Genomic DNA, 23,784 nt, shown 5'->3' with positions numbered 1-23,784 from the left:
GGTGTCTTGGAAGGCTACTCTAAATGGTGTTTTGCTCACACGGGTTTCAGAAATTACGAGCACCCAGGAACAGCACCCACACTGTTTCATCAATAACACTCTCTGTGGTTATGGGCAGTCCCTGAGGAAAGACTTCAGTCAAATAAGAGACAACCACTTGGTATATTTAAAATTAACATTACTTCAACAATTATATATAGAGTAAAGTTCTGCTGGTATTTTTCAGTGTGTAAATTTTGTTCCTGACAATGGGCATATTGCCATAGATTGAAAGACACCATCACTACTATGGTTTCTCATGGCCCTGTGACCCAGGGAATTATAGTATTTATAATACAGATGAACTTTTATAAGTCACCTAGCACATCATATAAAACACAAATGGGCATCTCATATCTTCCTCACGACACAGTAATGGGAAGCTTTTTTATCTTATTAGGAATTATTTATTTATTTTTTAAGTTTAGACTCTCTGAAACTTCTACCCGATTCTTCCCATAGCAGCCATATAAAACAGTTTTATTCCTGCTCCTTTCTCCCACATAATGACCTCTTCAAATTTTGAAGATTGCTGTTACAGTCCCCCCGAATTTGTTCTGTTCTTCCTTAACCAATTATCTCAGGACATAATATTCAGACCCCTCACCATCCATTCTCTCATTTTTACAAGTACCTCTCGCTGAAAGCATGGCACCTCAGGTGAGACAGGGACTGTGATCTCATCATGCAGATGCTGGTGGGACCACAGAGTTCTCCTCAGGCAGATCACTACACTGGCATTAACGCAGCTGATCCTGGCTTGCACTCTAGTCAGCAGGGTCCGTTGTTAGTGCAAAATTAATCTTATCTGTGACAAAGGTGCTAAATCAATAGTCAGGGAGATAGCCACATCTGGACTTATGTAATTAAATTATTTTCTTAACTCAAATGCAGTTATCCCTATAAAAATTGTATGTTTTTGGTTTGGGCTCAAAAGACATCTCAAGTGTATGTGACGTCACTTTAAATCCAAAGTCTAAACCTGGACAAAGTCGATGGAGAAACCTGTTCTGTTTCTCCCATCTGCACTTTGGTTAATGCACTCACCACTCCTGTAATGCTGTGGTGGGGGGGAGCTCCGCCCTCAGGGCCTCCCTGGCCGCCACACAGGAGAATAAGTCTACCAAGATGTGATCTGCTTGGGGAGGAAAGGTGGCCAGTCTCTCAAAGGAGAAGGGCCAAGAGTCTTTTCCTCAATGGGCTGTTATTGGGTACATTTGCACAAGAATACAGGTAAAGCTCATTAATCATTGTCAGCCAAGGATTAAACAATAGACAACAAAGAACTCTGAGGACCTATTTTGAGTCAGGGTCAGATAGCTAAAGAGCAATAAAACTTCTGAGGAACAAACTCACTTCTTGCTTGGACCCTTATTTAATTGAGAGCATTCTAAATAAAGCAGGTTTCACAGGATTTTACATATTCTTTCTAAGGCCTGATTGCCTGGGAAACCCGCCCTTTCCAGCACTGGGTGGCACCACCCTCTGTCATTGTCTCAGGCTTAAGTTAGGCAGAGGAAGTAAGGCAACCAAGAGATTAGGAGACTTCATGCAGACAGAATGAGGACTCAGGCTTTGTCAAAGCCGAGGGGTGAGGGTCCATCACCCCCTCTTGCTGTACCCCCCCAAAGTCCTTCCTAGGGGGCCTCTCACGTGATCATGCCTGTCTCAGGTCATTCCCCCCTTTGGGGAATCTTACCTGTCATTGGCTAACTGACAAAGCATTGGGGGACCAGTTATGGATGAAGTAAAAGGAGCAGAAGCAGCTCCTGCCAGGGAGGTAAGCTTTATCTCCTCAGTGGCTTCTGGTCTAAAGGTTGCCAACTCAGCCTTAGCCATGGGGGGCGTTACAGCTTCTGAAACCAGGCAGGGCAGTTCCCAACACTCTGGTAGCCCACCTTTGAAATCACCTAGCTTCTTTCTCTCTACCTAAATTCAATCAGTTGACAAATCCTGTTCTCAAAACTCCTTCTAGATGTAATTTTTTAGTTTTATCCCATTCACAATCACTCTAATACTAGGAATCATTATTGTTTATTTATGGTGTTACATAGCTGAAAAATGCAAAGAATGGGATGTGCTATCATTTAAATTCCCTTTTTTCAATCCTGTTAGATTGTATATAAACAGCTGCCCAAATTAACAGTTGATGAGGAATTTCTTCACCCAATATTCCTAAATGTTGCCATCCTTCCTGAAGCCTTTTCTGCATCTTTGTATACTTGTCCTAGTGTCCCTCTATCCCAGCTCTTCCTAAATGTATTTGATTGCATTGACCCGTGCATGCCTCTAAGTTATATCCAATCTTTGGCCTGCCTTGAAGGAGATATGTGTGTTTCTTCTTACATCTTGGATATGAAATAAGCATCTCAGTGTCCACTGATGCCTTTGGATTATGACATCTAGATTTCATGTGTAGCAATCTTTGTATAAGTAGGAGAGAAGAAGTTTGAGGGGGAAAAAAGTACTGATTGATTTGTTAATGATAATACAGTCATACCTTGGTATTCGTTGGCTCTAGAATTTGTCAAACCCTGTACTCATCTCATTTTGACAAGAAAAAAAATGTCCCAGCATTCGGCACTTGCTGGGGACCCATCGCACTTGCTAGAACTTGTGTGAGTTATGATGCCACCCACAAAAGAAAACGCTTCATCATTCTGTACTTGTCAGTTTTGGCACTCTTCCTGCACTCCAGAACGAATTAAGAATGAGTACCGAGGTACCAATATACTAAAATTTACATAATATTTTTTAAAAAGTTTATTTATTTATTTCGAGAGATAGGGGAAGGGAGGGAGAAAGGGAGGGAGAAAGAGAGGGAGAGAAACGTCAGTGTGCAGTGCCTCTTGAGTGCCCCCTACTGGGGACCTGGCCCATAACACAGGCATGTGCCCTGACTGGGAATCAAATCAGATCCTTTGATTTGCAGGCTGGCACTCTATCTGCTGAGCCATACCAACCAGGGCTAAATAGCATTTAATGTGTGCCAAATACTGTGCTAACCAGACTTATACATTGCCTCATGTGGATCTCACAATACCCCTGACTGTACGGAAAAGAGATCTGGGGTCCAGGCTACAATTAATGGTGAAATAATATAGCTTCACTCTATAGCCTATACTCTAACTTCTATACCACACTATCTACAATAATGTGCTGCCTATTTTTAAAAAGAATTTACTAATGCTCAGAATGATCATATATAAGCACATATATACACATAACATTCATATAACACATACAATTGTCTTGTGTGCAATCCATAGAATTCTCATTTTAAATATAGTTGTTCTATCTGTTCACACACTCATTAGTCAGCACTATGCAGAAGGCACAGCATATGCTTCTTAGACCATCTGCCAGGTAGTGTACTAGGTAAGCGATCACAGACAACTCACTCTAACTAACACCCAAGGATATGTTTATTGATTTTTTAGAGAGAGGAGAAGGGGGAGAGGGGAGAGAGAAACATCCATGTGGGAGAGAAACGTCAATCAATTGCCTCCCATATGCGCCGTGACCAGGATCAAACCTGCAACCTGTGCATGTGTGCAGACTCATGGGATGATGCTCCAACCGAGTGACCCAGCTAGAGCTCCTTTTCTGTTTTTGAAACGGGGATAGTAGCATCTGCTTCTCATGGCTGTTTTAAGGATCAGAGATGATACAACAAAGTGCTGGGCAAACAGTAGATCCTATGAAATGCCAACTACAACCTTTTAGACCCAGCAGAAGTCTGCCTGCCGAGATGACACACATGGAGCTGCAAGTGCAATAGGTTCTTCACATGTGTGTGTGTGTTGACACTTCCACCCGGCTTTCTAACTTAAAGCCATTTGTTTTCTCGATGACTTCTAACTCAGTGTTTCAAAGATTTCTACATGCACAGCTACTTTTGAAAGAGAGAAATGTTAACCATAAACCCTTATGTTAATTTGTTAATTTTGCTGAAAATTTTTGTTTGTTTGTTCCTATATGATAAATGTGTTTCAGGATTCTGTCCCCACCACACTATCACTATACCTTGGCTTTCCAACTGCTGTAACAAATTTCTGTGTTAATTGCTCTCCCCTGGCATGTACCACCTTCTCCATGAAGCTATCCTTTTATGCTTGCAAGGCACTACGGCTGATTATCATCTGCTTTGTGTTACACTGATTCAAGTATGCATGTGTATGTATACATTTTTTTTCTTTTTACCTGTACTATTAGGTGGAAAGTTTGTGATGACGGGATCTCTATGTGATTTATCTAGCATCCAAAGAACAGTGCCTGGAATATAATAGCTGCTCAGTAAACTGAATGCTGCCTGCGTAGAACATTTCTGTAAAGTAATGGTTCAGCTGTGGAATACTCATTATCCTTCCACATCATTGTTTTTTTTCAAAATTAAGTATCTATAGAGTTCAGTCAGCTCCAAACTGCCAAGTTTGATTCACTTCCTTCTAATGGGTTATGTGGTGTGTGTTTTTTTAAAATTCTAGCCATAAACTCATTCTCAATAACTCTATATTTAATTCAATGTAGTACCTATCATAACCTAGAATGTGGACCAGGCTACTTTTCTAACATTTAATTATGCTGTGTTTGTAGCTTTTAATTACCACTAGAAAATTGTTTGCTATTTATTATATCTTTCAATTATTTATGTGATTTTAAAAATAATATCCATGACTATTTTTTGGATAAAAATTTTTTTGCAAGTATCAAAAAAAACAAGCTGAAAGTCCTCTGAATTAAATCGTGGCTTGATGACACCATTTTGGAACAAACTGTTAGATAATTTTCTGATAACATGCATAAATATGTTTGAGCTAAGTATTTGAAATATTAATCTTTAAATTGCTTAAGGACAGTGAATATTCCCATTTGCTATACCTACATAGTACATAATACAGCATCAGGGTCCACAAACTATTTAACCAAAATAACTGAATCAAATTAATAAGAAAAATAGTAAGGTTTTACATTTTTCTAATTAGCAAGTGTGTGGCCAAGATATATGGGGAATGGCAGCATTATGGCTCACTCTGCTAATTCTTATAAATGCCTTTTAAAAAAATCTGTGGCATCTTTAAGACCAGAGTTCAGTGCAATAGCAAATGCATCTTCCGAATACAGTTGTCCTGAAAGAATTTATTTAAATAAATTGTACTTTACTTTTAATAATGAATTTAACTGATTTAAAACTACTTCAAAAGAAATGAATGTCCCCTCCTTCCCATTCCCTGCCAACACTTCATTTCAAACTTCAGCCTGCTGTAGGAAACCGAAAAGGATCCCCTTTCCTGTACCAGAAATGTGTCTTTATTCCATATGCAAAAGCTTCAGAATAGTCCTCAGTGTGAACAGAACCTGGGGGATCCTCAAACCCAGACTCCCAAGCCTTTCCAGAACACAACCTTCAGAAAGACAATGTGTCAGAGACCTAATCCTCTGATTCCAGATGTGGGTCACAGAGAACTTGAGGAAGTTGAAACGTGTTCTTCTGCTAACACATGGAATCCCCTGAGGGAGAAGGTCTCCTGATGTCTTTGTGACAAAGCTTCACAGATTGAAGCCTTATTGTTCTCTCCTCTTTTCTCTCCTGTTTTCCATTCTCATTCCTAAAAGATATGCTATTCCTCACCTGGGTCAAGGCGCATATCTCTGAGCACACTTTGGAGATCAGGTTATTCTCAAGGTGTAGAGCCTTCAGTCCCGGCAGTTTCTCTAATGCTGAGGGCATCTTAGTCATCTTCTTCCCATTCAAGGTAACAATCTTAGTGCTTTCACCACCATTCAATGCTCTTACTAACAACCTTTCAGCCATGGGCTGGGAAGAGAAATAGGAAAAGGAGAAGATAACCACTAGGGATTAAGTTACTTATTATGCATCTTTAGAATCTCTAACTGCATAATTGTTGAGTCATGGAAGCAAAAACATTCTGAGATCTACCATGTTGAAAGTGGGCAGCACCAATAGTTTCCTGATTAAAAGGTAAGGAGGGGAAATAGCTGATTCCAGGTGTGGGGTGATGAATGTACAAGATGAGCCTAGGACATCTCATGATGACAGAGACACGGAAGTTATTGAAGACTAATGAGATCACATCAAAAGGACATAGGAGCCAATTTATAAGGACTGCCACTGGTCTAACATAGGACAATTTGAGGATCAGGAAGAATAATCAAGAGTGGATGGAAACACATTAAAATGCATGAACACCTAAGAGTTCATAATGGTATTTTTTTAAATGAAAGAAACTTACTGATTACATTGGGACTTGCTAGGGAACTAATTCATGAGTCTGAAAATTGACAAAGGAAAAAAATGAAGCATTTATTCTGCTTTTTCAGTATACAGTGCATTTTAGTATAACCTAATAGTTTAAAAAGTTATGATTCAAAGAATACCTGAAGATAATAAGTAAGGAAAACCAGATTTAGAAAAATCACCATTGTAGCAAATCCTAATGAAATAATGGGAAATACAATGATCATCATTGGATGCTAAAAATATTAGGTGAGATGTTGATGAGGAACTTTATAAATAATCAGACTAATAACTCACTAAATAATTTTAGATCATTAATTACATGTTATGTCTCATGATGTGATGCAGTAAAGAATATACAGCACCACCTATAAAATATTCTTATCAAAAAACCTAAATCTGAATCTAATCATGTTTCTGGACCTAATGACAGAAAATATAAGGACTAGAAAACAAGCTAAATTCATCTCAGGAAAGCAGCCAAATCTAGAACGTGGGATATTCTAAAGCAAATGACACAAGGTTTAACGAATGAATTAGTGGCATTAATAAAAATGAGGGGGAACTAGTATGAAATTAATGAGACTTAAGGGGAATAATAGCCAGATGCAGCGTGTAAACTTGTTTGGATCCTGGTTTGAAAAAATATATATCATGGAGTCAACTGGGAAAATTTGATCACAGCAGGGTATTAGATGACAGGGATTGCTAATTCTATTATGTGTGGTAATAGAATGGTGGTAGTGTGTTTTTTTTTAAATGTACTTAACATTTAGAAATGCATCTAAAATTTTCAGGTGAAATTTCATGTCTTTAATTTCTTTTAAAATAATTGGAGGAGAGGAGAGTGGAGGGGATGGTGGGGGGTGGAAGAAATAAATCAAACAAGATTGACCAAACATTGAAAAACTAGTGATGCTCAGTTATGGGTCATAGGGGTTAATTATACTATTCTCATTATTTTTTCTATATATTTAAAAATTTCCAAATAAAAGATTGACAAACACAAAAACAAGAGAAAGAGGGAGGAGCTAGAGCCAGTGACATTTGATTACTATTAGAATCCCATTTTGCCAGTTACAAGGCTTGGAGACATTTGAGATTTTATATATTTATATATATAAATATGCATATATATTTAGATTGCTTATTTGCAAAAATTTGAATACTGTAAAATACATTCTGACTTGAAAATATTCAGAACGTAATTCAATCCTCCCTTCAAAAACCACTTTATTCTTTATTCAGCAAATGTTTAGGAGTGCCTGCTATATTTTAGATACTGTTCCAGGCACTAGTGATAAAGCAGTGAATTGAAAAGATGAAAATCCCTCTCACTGAAATTACATTCCAGTAGGGGAGGAAAAAAAATCGAGATGTATAAGTAAATCTAGTATGTTAGTATTAAGTGCTAAGGAATAAAAAAAATTCATAAAGCAGGTAAGAAAAATAGGGAGGGTGGGAATAAAGAGTTTGCAGTCTTGCCCAGGATGACCAGAGAGAGGCTTGCTGACCAGTTGGTATTAGAAACAAGGGCTTTTCCAGTATGAGGGTAAAGCAGAGGTGAAAGTCATAAAGAGGAATCAAGTTCATAGATTATTATAATGAACATCAATATCATAACAGTAAAACAAGAGGTGATGACTCATAACGACTTCCAGTTGCCAGTATGATCATTTAATCACTGTTCTGTCTTACCTCTTCCAATCCTATTTTCTAACTTCTTTGATAATATTTTAGTTTCCTAAGAACAACCATCCTGTTAGTATCTAAGCAAAGTGATCACAGGGCTTTGGTTTAACAAGTGTCTCATGGACACTCACCTCCTCTTAAGTGACTGTGTGGCCAGTACCTCAGCCCAAACTATCCAAATGCTAGTAATTTATTTGAAACAAGTGAGCAGGCCACTACAATCAGATATTGCTTTCTATTAATTTGATTAACCTAGATAATCTGGTATGCATTTTTGATTCCTCCTTCTCTTACTCCCAACATGCATTCAATCCTATTAATATCACCTGTTCCAGTTACCTATTACTGGGTAACCACTGTAAAACCTAGTGGCTTAAAATATTTTATTCACAAATCTACAATTTGAGCAATGCTCAGTAGGAACACCTTGTCAAAGTGTCTCTTGGCAACAGCTGGGGTGACTCAGGGCTGAGGCAGAAATCATTTAAAGGCTCATTCACCCATATCTAATGGTAGGTGCTGGGTGTTGGCTGGGTCCTTAGGGCCATGACACCACCCTGTAGCTTCTCCAATGTGGCTTGAGCTTCCTCCCAACATGGTGTCTTCGTTCAAAGTGTTGGCATCCCAAGAGAGAAGCAGATGAAGCGACTATCACTTTCATGACCTAGCTTTCTAAATCATGCAACATCACTCGTGCCACATTCTACTATGTTATTAGCAAGTCACTGAGTCTAGCCCATAATAAAAGAAAAGGGAATTAGACCACTTCTTGACACTAAGTGGATGTGTCTTAAAAGCCACTGCAGTTCACCCTCGGGCCCTGGGTCATTTACATTCCTCTAACACACCCAATAGTGACCCTTTCTCCCAAGAGCCCCCTCTCCTGAAAAGTTTCATCTATTTAGAGCATCAGATCCCCAAATGCTGTCATCTAAATCAGGTACAAAGGTGGATGGTACTCCTTGGGGCAGTTCCTTGAGTCCAAATCAAGTACAGTTTATCTTGATCTGAAGTTGTGACCCGAGAAAACCAGTTATCTGTCCCTATATGCCCAGAATTTAACAATGGCTGGAACATAGAATAGGCAATAAACAATTCCATTCAAAAAAGTGAAAAAGATACCCAAAACAGTCACTGGTTCATAGCAGTTCTGGAGCCCAATTAGGTCCATGTTTAGCCCCTTGATTAGTGTTCAGTTCTACTGCCTAAGACTGGCTATTGGTTCTCCTTTCTGGATTCTTGATTTATTCTTTCTTTCCAGTTAACACACAGGCTGTTTACTGAGTAGTTTTCTGACTGCTTCCTGTTCATAGAAACTCAAGAATTTTGCAGGGGGGTGGGGTACCAGGCAGGGCGGGTAACAACTTTGCATTATAACATAGCATACAATTCACCCACTTAAGAGTGTACAGTTGAATGGTGTAAGTGTATTCACCAGGCTGTGCAACTATCCCCAGAAACCCTGTGTCCTTTAGCAATCACTCCCCCACTCCTCCCATCTGCTCCTGCCCAAGGCAACCACTCACCTACAGATTTATTCTAGAGATTTTACATAGATGGCCTCAGACAATATGTGGTCTTTTGTGACTTTCACCTGCATAACGCTTTCAGGGTTCCTCCATGTGATAGCATGTACCAGTATGTCCTTCCTCTTGATGGTCTAAAAATACTTACCCATTTATCAGTTAATGGACATTTAAATTGTTTCTACTTTTTGGCTATTACAAATAATGCTATGCACACTTGTGTACAATTTTCTTGGTTATGTATCTAGGGAGAAATTACTATGTCCTACGGTAACTTCGGAACAGCCAGGCTGTCTCCCAAAGGGGCGGCATCAGTTACATTCCCACAGCAGGTTATGAGGGACCCTCTTTTCACTTCCTACTGTCACTTTTGACCCTAAACTGGTATCCCTTTAAAAACGTCCAAAATTTATCATAAGTTTATTTCATTCTTTCAGACAAAGGCCACACCCATAATCTCCTTGTGACCCCTTCTCTATTTTGGGTTCCCATGTGAAACCTCTGTAGAATAAAGAATTTTAGAAGCTCTCTCATCCGTTGTTTAGAAAACATCTTTAATCTTCCTGTGGGTTTTTTCTCTGTCAATATTCTAACATTATTCATGAATAACAATTTGAACAAATGTTTATTTAATTCATCTTTTATTCTTCTTTTGGCAAACATAATATGAACAAAACAATATTGTTCACTATAGTTATACACACTCCTTTTTTTTTTTTTTTGCTTAATACAAGTTGTAAACATATTTAACTGGATAAAATTGTTGGCTTAACACATATTCCAGAACTCCAACATTCTTTTTGAGTTACGACAAAAAGGAAAGCTTATGAAAAGAAAGCTTATGAAATCATCATAGAGCAAACTGAACTAGTATGTCTGCTTTTAAATTAACATCTGCCATTTTTTAAAGACTGCAGTTTTAGATTACAACTACAATCACTTTTATCTGAAGTTCTATGAAAGAACAGAAGACACCCATATAAATATTATTCATAACAATATTGACCATTTAAAAATTAAAAACAATAAAAATAAAAAATAAACCTATAATCAAGAAAATGCCACTTGTTAGGCAAAAAAAGAGCTGCTAATAAAGTATTTTCCAATACTTTAAATATAGATGAAATTTATAATTACTAGGTTTCATAATACCTTGTTTTATTACTTCATAATACTTATCTTTTAAAGTAACAGATTACTTCAAAATAAAGCCAAGGTATTTAGTACTTTAAAATTTCATTATTTTATAAATTTCAGACCCCTAAGAAAACTCAGACTGTGGATTACAGAACACGCAAGAGAAAAGCAGTTAGTCACCTACAGGGGAATGTCCATAAGACTGTCAAGCAAGAACCTACAACCAAGATTACTGTACCCAGCAAAGCTGTCATTCAGAATCAAAGGACAGATCAAGAGCTCCCCAGCCAAGAAAAAACTAAAGGAGTTCATCACCACCAACCAGTGTTACACAAAAATGTTAAAGCATCTTCTTTAAGATCAAAATTTTGAAAAAAAGGGCAACTAATACATATCTATCAATAACTGAATGTAAAAAATAAAATAAATGAACAAGCAGAACAGAAACAGAACCGTAGATACAGAGAACATTTTGATGGTTGCCAGATGGGAGGGGCGTTGGGAGATGGGCAAAAAAGGTGAAAAGATTAAGAAGTACAAATTGTTTGTTACAGAGTAGTCAAGGGGATGTGAAGTACAGCATCGGGAATACAGTCAGTAATAATCTCATAACTATGAATGGTGTCAGATGGGTGAGAGATTTAGTGGATGATCACTTACTAAGTTATACAATACCTAATCACCGGGGTGTACACCTGCATCTAGTAACAATGTATGTCAACTCTAATTGAAAATAAAAAATGATTTTTAAGAAAATTTTTAAAAAAGAAATGATGATATTAATTGCACTGTTTAGGAAACAGCAAGTAGTAACAAATAAATTAGACGTTAATCTGTTGAGTCTTTTAAAATTACACACAAATAAAAGGCTAATACGCAATTCTTAGGAGGTTTAAATCTGATAGGAAACACCTATTTACCTTTGAATTTGTCTCATTTCATAAAGGTTAACAACTGATTCTCAGAGGGGGAAAAACATTTTAAAATTCTTAATCATTAAAACAAGCTTCTTAGCTTCACTTTGGTAGGGTTATAAAAAAGCTTCACAGCAGTAATCCCATCTACACCAAGGTCACTGCAATCAAGTTTATTATTTACTTATTCTTATTTATTGATTTTAGAGAGAGGAGGAAGAGAAGAACATCGATTTATTGTCCCACTTATTTGCACATTCACAGATTGCTTCTTGTATGTGACCTGACCAGGATTCAAACACGCAACCTTGGCGTTCGGGATGATGCTCTAACCAACTGAGCCACCAAGCCAAGGTCAATCAAGTTCATGTTTAAGCATGATTAAATTTGCTATCACCATCCCCATATTACTGTAATGACAAGGAAATTGATTCATCTCATTCCTTCCAGAAAAATTACATTGATATGGTTACTGAAAGCTTTTAAACATTTAAGATTTATTTCAACAGAATGTTCAGGATCCTATATTAATAAAAATATAAGCAAATAGGGTTGCATCTTGGTCTACAAACGATGTTCTCCACAATGCACTTACAAGTGTTTTTAAAATACCACCATGGTGACACTGGTTAAAGTTTATCTCTGACATTTTTTAAAAAAACTTCTTGTTAGCAGCTTTGCAATGAAACTGATTTAAGGTAGTTGTGTTTTTCAGTAATGTTTAGAACAATCCAGCACTTGGTATGAATACTCATATCAGCACACTGTACTAAAACACAATTGTGCAACATTTTGTAAACTAGCTGCAATTTTCAGTAGCTCTGTTCACCAACCATGTAACAGAATTGTAATGTTCTCCTAAGCCATATGCATGTCTCATATATCTGAAATAAAAAAAAAGAAATGAGTGATTTTAGTGAAGATAATTCCTTATATACAAGTATTTATTATGCATATAAATCCAAGCACCATGAATGAATCACTCCACAAAGGTTGCCATTTAACAAACTACATAGGCATATTACTTAAAAGTTCAACACCATGTGAAAAGCATAAGCACTCAGTACGACCTTCAACCCTGTGCTGAGTACAGGTCAGTTAAAGCACAATCATTGGAGGGGAAAAACAAGGATTGAAATGCTGAGTGCTCAGTAAGCTTAAAATTTTCACCTAAACCCAGGCCATTAATGACCATCGTAGGAGGTTTAGCCAATAAGCACTAACAGCCAATAGCAAACTCTCCTGCTGTTTCAGAGGAGATTTCTCAATCACGTAAAATACTTTTACAATATGAAGAAAGAACCTCTAAGGAATAAACAAACAGACAACATGAATATATTTCAGCTTTTGACTTGTTAAAACTTTTAGCATTTTCAATGGCAAACCAAGGACAACAAGCAAACTAATCCTAAAACTTTCTAACCTTTAGAAATGACTTTATTCTTAATTCATACACAAAAATAAACCATTATAGATTCAAACAACTATCCAAATCACGTATTTTGACAATGCTTTTAATTCTATAACTGCCTTTAACATAAAATAAACATAATTCCACTGAAGATAGTTTTTTAAATTAATCAACCTGAAGTCTTTTAATAATCCTGTTTGTCTTAATGAAAAATATAACAGTAGACATTTCTAGGTACTTACACAAGTATTAATGGTTTTTTTGGATATTCTTCACCAACTACAATAGGAGGAGAATCTGCCTGTATTATCTCTATTGGTGTTTGTAAAATATGAGACAGGGCTCTTAGCTATAGGAAAGAAAACGTATTAGTGAAAAAAAATAAAAATATAAAACTCATTGAAATTATAAGCTACTGATCCTCTCTGTTCCACACCACACACTGAGAACCTGGCACACAGTAGGCACTTAATATAAATTTGTCAAATTAACAAATAAATACGATATTTATTACACCGAATGCAGAAGTTTCAGGCCCTGGCTACACAAGAGCTTCTTAGAAATACCAATGTCCTGCTGAATAAAAGGAGGGGACGGGCGTATTGGGTTCATTATGCCCGGCTCTCTACTTTACTTTTGAATATAATTAAAGACTTCCATAATAAAAAGTTTTTGAAAAACCACTGTTAAAGCACCAAGCCAAACCAATAACAATTTCGAGGGAGAGAGGGAGAAAGAAGGAACAGCAGAGAACGGGAGGTGTGTTTTCCTGAAAGCTTTTCGGGCGACAGGACACACCACCGGTGCAGACCGCGCTGCTGCTGTGCTCTTCAAGGCCCAAACAAGATGAGAGACATGTATGAACTGTGCTTCACTTTCCTAGAATTTCCCTCCAATCCATGCACACATTTAAGGAATTGCATGCCTTAGAATATAAAATTAGAGCATAAAGCTGAATGAGTAATAGTCCTTAATGCATACGATCCTCACATAACCTCATGGGATAGGTACTACTGTTATACTAATTTTAAAAACCTAGAATCTGAGGCAGAGAAAGGGCAAGAGGCCTGACTGAGGCCAAGCACAAGGCAATAAAGTGACCTGCAAACTGAGGAAGTTCATAAACAAAGCAATCATTTAAGTGTCTAATGTAGGGCCCTGATCTATGTATTTGCCCCATTAAAAGATCATTCCATCCAAAGCATGGTCCTTTTAGGAGGTTTTGAGCAAAGTAAAGAAATTACTTCAGGAATATGAAAAAGATTCTATGTTTTCACAGTGGCAAATTTAATCTCATACTCTATCTCACAAACTGTTCCTTTGGGGCACTTTTTTCTCACACCTAACTTTTTTTTAAAGCTGGCTTGAAATGAAGGGTGCAAAGAAAGCTCTCGAAATCTTCTCAGGCTTCAGAAATCCTATGAAGATTTCATCAATCATAATTTAAATTTACCTCATTGAGAAAACAGCAAATCTTATTTCAAATGGCTTCGGAGATGAACAATTTAGGAGAAATGTCCTTCAAACAATTTTTAAAAGGTTTTTCTGAATTTAGAGAGGGGTTTCTAATTCTCATATTAACTTGGGATCCGTAAAAGGAAGTTTAAGTATCTTTAATGACTCCAAATGTGATCACAAAGCTACTATAAAAACTTCCTGAGTTTGAGAGACCCGGGAGAGCCCCACAAAATGCATGGACACAGTTCCCTCTGGTGGCTCAGAAGAGGTACTCCAAATCCGATTTTGAAGAAACATTTATGTCATACCTTTAAATAACATAGTTCTTAAAGTGAAGTACTCAAAGCCACAAACTATTCAAGATGACTAATATATTCACTGCACATATTTTTTTAAATCTGCACCTGCAGACATGCTATTGTTCTTTAAAAAAAAAAAAAGGACGGGAGGAAGGGCATGAAAGAAAAAGGGAGGGAAAGAAACATCAGCCCTGAAAAAGGACAAAACCCACAACCTAAGCATGTGCCCTGACCAGGAATTGAACCCGTGACCTTTTGCTGAACAGGACGATGCTCCAACCAATTGAGCCACACCAGCCAGCGCATCGCTACACAGTATTAATAATACTGCTAGATTCATTTACCTGGCATTTTAGCTTACAAACTTTTATGCATATACTCCCTGCCTTATTTAGTGCCCACCACAAATGACCTACACCCAGGGTATTTATTTCCCCCATACAATGAGCTCGGAAGTTTGACAAACTCCCACAAGGTCACAAAACTAAGAAGTGGAAGGAAAAGCCAGGACCTAAACCCCAAATCTACCCTCTTATCTCCTGACTTTCTAATAACCCAGGTTGCCTCATCACCCCTTAGGTGTTTTATTGTAATAAAGTTACCAAAGTAAGATAACTAGTTGGAGCTAAAAAAAATACACTGATTAACTCCCTATAAGGGGCAAAATGTATTGTTCTTAATGTGTACATTTTAATGCTTCAAAAATGTTTTCAAGTCATTCAGTCACTATCAGTGAGGAATTCATCACACATTTGTAACAGATGTGTGTGGTAGGACCTGACTGCAATTTCACATAAGAATACTGTTATCATATCTGATGTAATGGATATGTTACTTTCCCAATACTGACTTTCGTCAGTTGAATCATTAGGGTAAATATTACTGTACTGAAGTAAAATCTTAACTTTCATAAATCCAAAAAATCAAATATACATCCAGTAGCAACATAACAAATGCAAACACTTACTGCAGATGTGACACTGGCCTCACCAACCCATATCAAAAACTGGGCTATTTAAAATGAAATACCGCTTCACTTCCTCAAGGTACATACTGAAATGCCTCAGAATGTTAACTCCTTAGTTCAATGCTTTGTCAGTAGAGAAATAGCAACTATGTAAAGAAAAGGAAACTTTAAAGAGAAACTGGGATCATCTAAAAAGTATCTGAACACTATGGATGGGATTTAGAAATAATTTAACAATCCACAATCACTACAAATAATTATACACTTACCTCAAGCTGACCTCCCCATGCAGCTGTGTTTACAATATCATCACAGTACTTTCCAAACTCTTCTGTAAAGAATTAACAGAATATTGCTCTTAATAATTTTAACTCCTATTACAAAATCCCTTTTAGAGCTCCCACAATTCCTGACGAAACTGCTCAAGCTAGAAACTTCCTCCTTCTCCACCGGCACCCCTCCAGAATTTAATCCACTTCCCAGACCCAAACTTAACCCACTACCCTTCTCCACCACCCTATCATCTGAAAGCGAAGCATTTCTGCTTTCCTGCCTCAGTCTGCGACCCAACAACCTTCACTACGTGACAGGCCTACTTCCCTCTCTTTAGCTTAAGCAATGAGTCCCCACAGTTGTCACCTTATTCACTATCTTGACATGTACTTTAAAGCCTAAACCTGCATCTGAAAGAATACACTGAAAAAAAAAAAAAAGGTGGCCTCTATAAAACCTGCTCCACTGTAAGACCACAAGAACTGTGAGAAGAGAATCGGTAAAAGTACAAACGAGCTGAAAGTCCGTTCTCAGAGACGGCATTGGAAAGTGCCTGCTACTGTGGAGGCATTTCCCTTGTGTGCATCAGTATCTTATATAAAACGATCAATATATTTAAACTATGAAATAATTAAGTACTTAAAATAATTAGGTATTTAATAAAGCAAAATGTACTACTATTAAAATTACAGAAGACAATTCTACCTAAATTTTGAGGTATTTCTGCCCAAAGGACTATACCTGTTTGTCTTAGTCTCCATCTGAGGAAGAACTTTAGTTAACGATGACGACAACCACAATTGAAACATCAAGACATATTAAAGAAAATTGAATTACCTGGCGTGTACATATCTCCTGTATTAGGGTTTGTTAAAAAGGGCAGAAAGTCTTCCATGTGGCTTTGCATGTATTCAGCGGTTTGGCTCCTTAAGGCAGCGACAGTCAGAGGGCTCTCCCGCTCCTGCAGCTGGTCTTCAATGGCTCTGTACATGCAGTGGCCATCCGACGGCACCTGTTTGATCTCCAGCTGTCGAGCCACCAGTATCTGAGCGAGTTTTTCACCTTCTACATGTCTGGCTCCATGTAAGTTCTCAAGTTCGGCCTCTGCGATCCTTTCTTTCTGCTCCTTTTCCAATGCAGCTTTTCTGTCCTAAGAAGAGGGCAATGTAGTAAAGTGAATTCTTAATAATTAGGACTAATTCACATTTACTAAGGGGATAAAAATATAGGATTCTCGAACCACTTTTGCCATTTTCCTCCCTTTTCCCACAAGCCCTATCATATTGATGATCTCATCACTTGCAGAATCTTCTATCCTGTGAACTCCTTTAAAGGCAAACTACCTTTCTTTCTCATTTTTTAATAGGGTGCACAGGGGAAAATGGAGGTGTCAGCCCTCCTGTGGCGGCGGGGTAGCGGCGCCTGCGCCCTCTGCCCCACCAAACCACCTCTCTCATCTGTGTATACTCAGAGCCTGGCTTTGCATCTTATTAAATATTGCACAGACTTGGGTGTTAGACTAGATGGGGTTTTAATCCCATTTACAGTGTGACTTTGGGTAACAGTCTTAAGCCTTGGGTTCACATGTATAAATGGAGGGAAACAGTATTACTTCATCGAGTTACTGTGAACACTAATATCAAGTGTTAGTAAAACAATATTTGGGACTAAAAAGACTGGATTTAAATCTCTTTTTCAAGGTGAAAGAGCTTACCTATCTAATCTCATTCCCATAATTTTGATATCATGAACTCATTAATTCCCATAAATCAGTTTCTTTATAGCTCTTTGATAATGCAAAATTTCATTTCCACATTTTTGTCTATGCTATTTCTCCTACTTTAGATATCCTATCTAAATAACTAAATTTGTTTTAAATTCCAACTCATTATTTAACACAATGAACTTTCCCTTCTGCAAACAAAAAGGGGCTGCCCCGGAAAGCCTGACACATGTAATAACTGAAAATAACCACATGGGATGTCTTGATTATGAAAGTAAAAAATAAAAATAAAAATTTTCTAATTGAGTGAGTTATAGTGGGAAGTCATGCCCTAAGGCCTATAAGACAGATTACTCTCCACATTGAAAAAGCCCTGTCCACTGTTTTTGTGCATCTAGAGTAATACACGATAATGTCAGAATGATTTCTTCTCCAGACCTTTACAGGTAAACACCCTGGTATGGGGCCAGGTGACCCCAACATTCCTCATCCTTATCTTTGATCTACAAACCTCTGTAAACTATGTTTGTTTACTATCCACCAGGACTAACTATCCACCAATGTCAACTATCCACCAATAAGAAAGAAACATGTATCTCTCCATTTTTTAAATGTTTTTTAAGGATTTTATGTATTTATTTAGATAGAGGGGAAGGGAAGGAGAAAGAGAGGGAGAGAAACATCAATGTGTAGTTGCCTCTCACGTAGACCCCACTGGGGACCTAACAGGAGGACAATGTAGTAAGTGAATTCATAATTAGGACTAATTTACACTTACTAAGGGGATAGAAATAAATTCTCAAACCATTTTTGCCATTTTCCTCCCTTTTCCCACAAGCACTATCATACTGATGATATCACTTGATATCATCAATATCCCAGGCATGCGCCCTGACTGGGAATCGAACCAGCAACCCTTTGGTTCACAGCCCACGCTCAATCCACTGAGCTATACCAGCCAGGGTGTATCTCTCAATTTTACTTTTTACCCAGTCCTAGAGATCTCCTACTTGACTTTCTTTTGCCTCCTGAATCTGCCACCAATGGAGTTTACATAACCTTTCTTATGTCTTCTCCTTTGCTTCCAGTATAGAAAATAACCTGCAAAACTGCTACTTCCTCCTAGAGCATTATCTCAATCCTTTGAGATTATGCTTCTAGAATTAACTCCAAAGCCTTGGGTCAAAATAAACTTTCTTTAGGTTTGTAATTTCTTTCATCAACACTGCTGTGAATTTTCACTGTAATTAACCATTACACAGGAAACATAATTCTCTGAAAATTGTGTACACCTATGTATCTTGCTTAACTTGTAGGTTCAAATCCTTGTTTCAGCATTTACTACTATAGTTTTTAAGCCAAGTTGTGCACCAGAATCACCTAGGCCCACACTGTGAAGATTCTGCATTATTAGTACTGGGGTAATATGTTTGTAAAAAATATCCTTTGTACACCCTCCTTCTTAGCCCATCCTTCTAGAAGAACTGCAAACTGAGTATGTTGTTGTGTATTGTCTTAGGCCTATTTTCCCTCTATCAAATGGGGATAAGAAATCCTACTTCATAGGATTATTGTCAGGACTAAAGATTTCATATAATTTATAAACCTAGCCTATTATCTGGCAGATTGCCAGCGCTTCATAAATGTTAGTTCAGGCCCTTTCACAAGCGACCCCATCATTCCTTCCCACTCTCTGCTTGTGTAGCACCTGGGACAGTGCTGGGCACACAGCACCAACTTAAACACTTGGAACAGGACTCTCTTACCCGTCTCTTCTGGGCTCGTGATATCCGAGGCGGCTGATTCTCAAGAACCAAGTTTGAAATGTTAACAGCATCAAAGTCTCTCTGAAAAAAACAGAAAGCAGTAACTCATTAATAAAAAACACTCCGAGTATTAGATTACTACATTATTATTGAAATGACAAATATGTGTAATCCCACAATTCAAATTTAAGTAACAGCACTAGATAAATATGAGATAGCATAGCTGTCTCCCTTCTCTATTTGTAAGGGAGAATTTGTCAGATTCCCGGGAAGTTTCCTTATGGCTCTTCAAAGATAACCCTCATCCCTGCATACTGTCCTCGCACCTTAGCATGCCTACTCCATTCATCTAAATACTTCTTTTAGGGGTCAACTCACTCTGCACCCTCCCCTCCCCTTCTCTGAATGTTGACCGTGCTCACAGGATACACAGGTCCTGTGTTGTTTTCATAACCTCAGATGGGGCAGTGGAGGTCTTTCTCCATCATAACTAACGGGAACCCGCCGAGCACTGCTTCTTGGCCCCAGTAACGAGGTGAGCTTCCTCTATCCCTTCCCATCTGACAGCTATAGATAGAATTTAACTTACAAATATCATTAACATATTACAACCAGTCTTAATCATTAAATGGGGATTATGTATTTGCTGAAGAAAAAAGATGCTAGATTTATAACTACCAGGATTCGTAGCTAGTATTTTATTACTGCAAATAATGCCTCTAATACCAGCAAAGTCAGCATACTCCAGGGCCATCCAAATGATCAAAATATCAAAATCAGATTAAGATTTCAAAGAGTGGTTATCAACTTTAGTGAAATTAGTATTATTACATTTTTCAGAGGAATCTGTTAAAATGTATAAATTGCCATACTGACAATAGGCAAGATGCAGAGAAGCATCTGGAAAAAATGAGACAGCAATGACATAAGAATTCAGTCAGCTTTTAGAAAGAAGACAAGCTTAAGTTAATGAAAATGAAAATAGTTCAAAGTAAAAAGGCAGTCTGCATTTTTACAGTTGGATAATATGTAGCTTAAAAATCAAACATTTTTGTGCTTGGAAACCTAGGAAAGAAATCTTAAAACTAAAAAGCCTGAGAGAGCAAAGAAAACCATCTCACTAACAGGAAAGGTCAGGAGATAATCAGGTATACCATGACTGTGACATCACAGCTAAACACCTGGCAGCACCAAGCCTTGTGACTTGGAAATAAAATATGTTAAGGGCATGGGAGGCCAGGATCTTATGACTGGCTAATAAAAATAAAGTTAAAGGAAATAAGACTATGTTTAATATTCTATCATAAATCAGTACAGACAAGCCATTTTCTCTGTCAACAGCAGATCAAAAATAAACCAAATAAAGTAAAATTTAATTATGGCAGAAAAATTTTGCATAGACACAAGAACTTGCTAACTACCAATACAGAGTGAGGTTATGGAGTCTGATCCTTGATATTCAAAACCCAAGCAATAAACTACCACCACTATACAAAATTAGAATTCAATATTCAGCCCTGGCTGGTGTGGCTCAGTGGATTGAGTGCTGGACTGCTAATCAAATAATCACTGGTTCAATTTCTAGTCTAGGGCACCTACCTGGGTTGCAGGCCAGGTCCCCAGTAGGGGGCGGGCAAGAGGCAACCACACATAGATGTTTCTCTCCCTCTCTTTCTCCTTCCCCTCTCTAAAAATAAATAAATAAAATCTTTAAAAAAATTAAATAAATTTTAAAAAATTCAGTATTTACATCCTAAGCTCTGGCTTTGGCACTTAATGGATGCTATGAATTCAGGACAATGTTCATACACTGAGTCTGTTCCCACTGAAAATGGCATTATCTACACTTACTTCATAGGTAATACCTCATAGTGTATTATTATGAGAACTTATGAGATACTACTGCATGCAGTAAGTTGGCACACAACACATATTAGCTACAATAAAGTAAATATAAGTTACAATGATGACAGTATACTCCGATTTACCCAACAAACATCAATAAATCTTCATTCATTACAACTTGAGTATAAAGCACTTTTACACCTTAAAATGATTTCACATTCATTGTCCCATTTGATTCATACAAAATCTTTACACAAACAGCAGATGTATCTGTATCATTATATGTGGAGACATTTATGCTCAGGAAGTTTAAGCAGTTTTACTGGGCGGGGGTCACAACCACATTTAATGGCAATTTTGGAACTACATGTCTGTACTTCCAAATTTCACTTGGGGAAGCTTCCTCTAGCCCACGTGATCAATCTGTTCATCTTCTGGGCAAGTAAATGGGTAAAGTGCACTTCCTTGGCTGACCTCCCTTACAAAACACGTGTGTAAACCTGGTCACAACAACAATAAAGGTAATGCATGCGCATGATCGGTGACTTCATTTCCCTCCCAGTGCATGATTTTATATAGTAAACAGTTTAACAGAAGTGGGCAGCCGCTTTCAAATGCTGTAGGCAAAAAGAGGCATACTTTACTCTCCTTAGAAGTCAGCTTCAGTTGCTCCAGTTCCTCTTTATGTTTCTTTTCCATTTCTGCTTCCAACTTAGCAACATCTTCAGTGAGTTGCTTCCTCCTCTTTTTGTCATTTTTGGGAACAGCATTCTTCATACCTTGAATTTTGGCTGAAAAGCCACCAAAAACTTCAAGTCAAAAACCCAGAGATTAAGAGGAAATGAGAAACAATTCCCTGATGCGATTAGGAACAATGAGGGGAAGATAAAGGGAGAAAATATAGATAAGGTAATTATGTAGACAAGAATAATTTTATAACAATCAGACAATTACAGAGAACAGCCCAGATAAAGTTGAGTTGTCCTCCCCCTCCCCTTCAAGTCTCATTAACATAATCGCGAGTGTATTGGGGTAGGAGAAAAAAAAAGAAAAAAAATGATTTAGTTTCTAAATCTTTTCAGTACTTCTTCTAAGAACTTAAAATTGGGGTTAGATATTAGGAGCACTCATTTAGGGCCAAGCGTCAGTGACTGGGGCTGGAATGAGAAAGGGAGACCGGGGATGGGAGTGTTCTCACACCGGCATTGGAGGGGCGGCGGGCTGGGGACCGCGGCGGGGTTGGGGAAAGAGAAAGCCACTGGAGGTTAGGGCATTAAGGGTCCGCCAGGGCAGGGGAGGCGGAGGGGAAGAGGCCACTGGCTACTTTGGAAGTCTGGAACGATGCAGATTCCAAGCCCAAGATCCCCCAGAACCGGCCTGTCCGGTGACGTCTCGGTTCCCACTCCGCCCTACCTTGCAACTCCTTCTTCTCCTTGCGATGCCTTCTCACCAGCTGCTCCTCTTCGTCCAGCTCTTCGAGAGAGACCACCTCCATGACCACCTGGTAGCCCAGCACTCACGAGGGAACAATCCTGCACCATCCGCTGGCAGGCACCTCCCACCCCTCAACCCTCACCCTGAGAGCCATTGGCCAGGCTGGGAACCAGCCCCGCCTTCAAGGCGGTACCAGGTTTAGGGCAAGTCTTAGGAAAGAGCCAAGAGGCGAGTGGAAAGCTGTGCGCATGCGCACTCCCGTGATACAGAGTCCCGTCTGCGCGGGAGAGTGGACAGCGTCCGGAAGGCGCGTGGGGGCGGGGCTTGGCTGGTCGGAGTTTGCAGCTCGATGATTAACTTAGCTGGGTGGCTGGAGCCCCTTGAGTAATAAAACTGCGCGCTGGGCTGTCGGTCCTGATGCGAGGCGCTCAGAGATGACATAGCGAGAACCATCTTGGAAATTCGCGTCTCTTTCCATTGCCCTTTTAATCTTCTTTTGGTCCCATTGCTAAGAAGAGCTATTGAAAAAGTGAAAAAGAAAAATCAAACGTCAGTAAAACTGTTGACAGCTGTAAGTAGGAAACTTTGGGTTGAATCAAACAGTAGGTAATAAATTGTTCATTATTTTAAAGGTGTGAAAAAATAGTATAAACAGAGGCACTCTAAAGTGGAGTACTCTAAAGTGGAGTTTGAGCTCTGGCCAGGTGTGGCAGTTGGTTAGACCACTGTCAGGATATGCCAAGATTGTGGGTTTGATCCCTGATCAGGACCCGTACAAGAATCAACAAACCAACCTGGTTGGAGTGGCTGAGTGGTTGAGTGCTGGTCTACAAATCAAAGCATTGCTGGTTCAATTCCCAGTCTAAGGCTCATGCCTGGGTTGCTGGCCAGGCCCCCAGTAGGGGGCACTTGAGAGGCAACCACACATTGACTTTTCTCACTGTCTCTCTCCCTTCCCCTCTCTAAAAAATAAATAAAATCTTTTTTTTAAGAATCAACTAACCAATGCATAAATAAGTGGAACAATAAAATTGATATTTC

The 23,784-nt window shown here is 38.4% G+C and overlaps 2 protein-coding genes across 3 annotated transcripts in view; both read right to left on the bottom strand.

Annotated features, from left to right (window-relative positions):
* Positions 1-5,854, bottom strand: part of LRRC69 (leucine rich repeat containing 69) — a 54,263-nt gene extending 48,409 nt beyond the window's left edge. The window contains exon 1 of the mRNA XM_045861373.1: positions 5,672-5,854. Within this exon, the coding sequence (XP_045717329.1) occupies positions 5,672-5,854 (183 nt within the window). The remainder of the gene's footprint in view (positions 1-5,671) is intronic.
* Positions 5,855-11,169: 5,315 nt separating this feature from the next.
* OTUD6B (OTU deubiquitinase 6B) lies at positions 11,170-22,907 on the bottom strand. 2 transcript variants are annotated; one of them, XM_045861582.1, is made up of 7 exons: positions 22,723-22,907; positions 21,949-22,100; positions 19,465-19,545; positions 16,813-17,125; positions 15,972-16,033; positions 13,221-13,327; positions 11,170-12,451 (listed from the first exon to the last, which is right to left on the bottom strand). In XM_045861582.1, the coding sequence occupies exons 1-7, from the start codon at positions 22,802-22,804 to the stop codon at positions 12,367-12,369; spliced, it is 882 nt and encodes a 293-aa protein (XP_045717538.1). In that variant the 5' UTR covers positions 22,805-22,907; the 3' UTR covers positions 11,170-12,366. The 2 variants fall into 2 exon arrangements, with proteins under 2 accessions (XP_045717538.1, XP_045717539.1); XM_045861583.1 differs by lacking the exon at positions 13,221-13,327.
* Positions 22,908-23,784: the final 877 nt, after the last annotated feature.

Source organism: Phyllostomus hastatus, unplaced genomic scaffold, assembly GCF_019186645.2.
Source record: "Phyllostomus hastatus isolate PE091 unplaced genomic scaffold, TTU_PhHast_1.1 phas_scaffold_21, whole genome shotgun sequence".
NCBI classification, from domain to species: Eukaryota; Metazoa; Chordata; class Mammalia; order Chiroptera; family Phyllostomidae; genus Phyllostomus; species Phyllostomus hastatus.
Note: the sequence above shows the minus strand (reverse complement) of the source record. Positions and strands in the feature narration are given on the sequence as shown.

Excerpts from the sequence above, each read along its gene's own strand:
- OTUD6B (XM_045861582.1), bottom strand. The coding sequence starts at position 22,804 with ATGGAGGTGGTCTCTCTCGAAGAGCTGGACGAAGAGGAGCAGCTGGTG. Across the intron at positions 17,126-19,464 it reads CACGAGCCCAGAAGAGACGG|GACAGAAAAGCTGCATTGGA; the intron begins GTAAGAGAGTCC and ends CCCTCTTCTTAG. Across the intron at positions 13,328-15,971 it reads CATGGGGAGGTCAGCTTGAG|CTAAGAGCCCTGTCTCATAT; the intron begins GTAAGTGTATAA and ends TCTTTCCTATAG.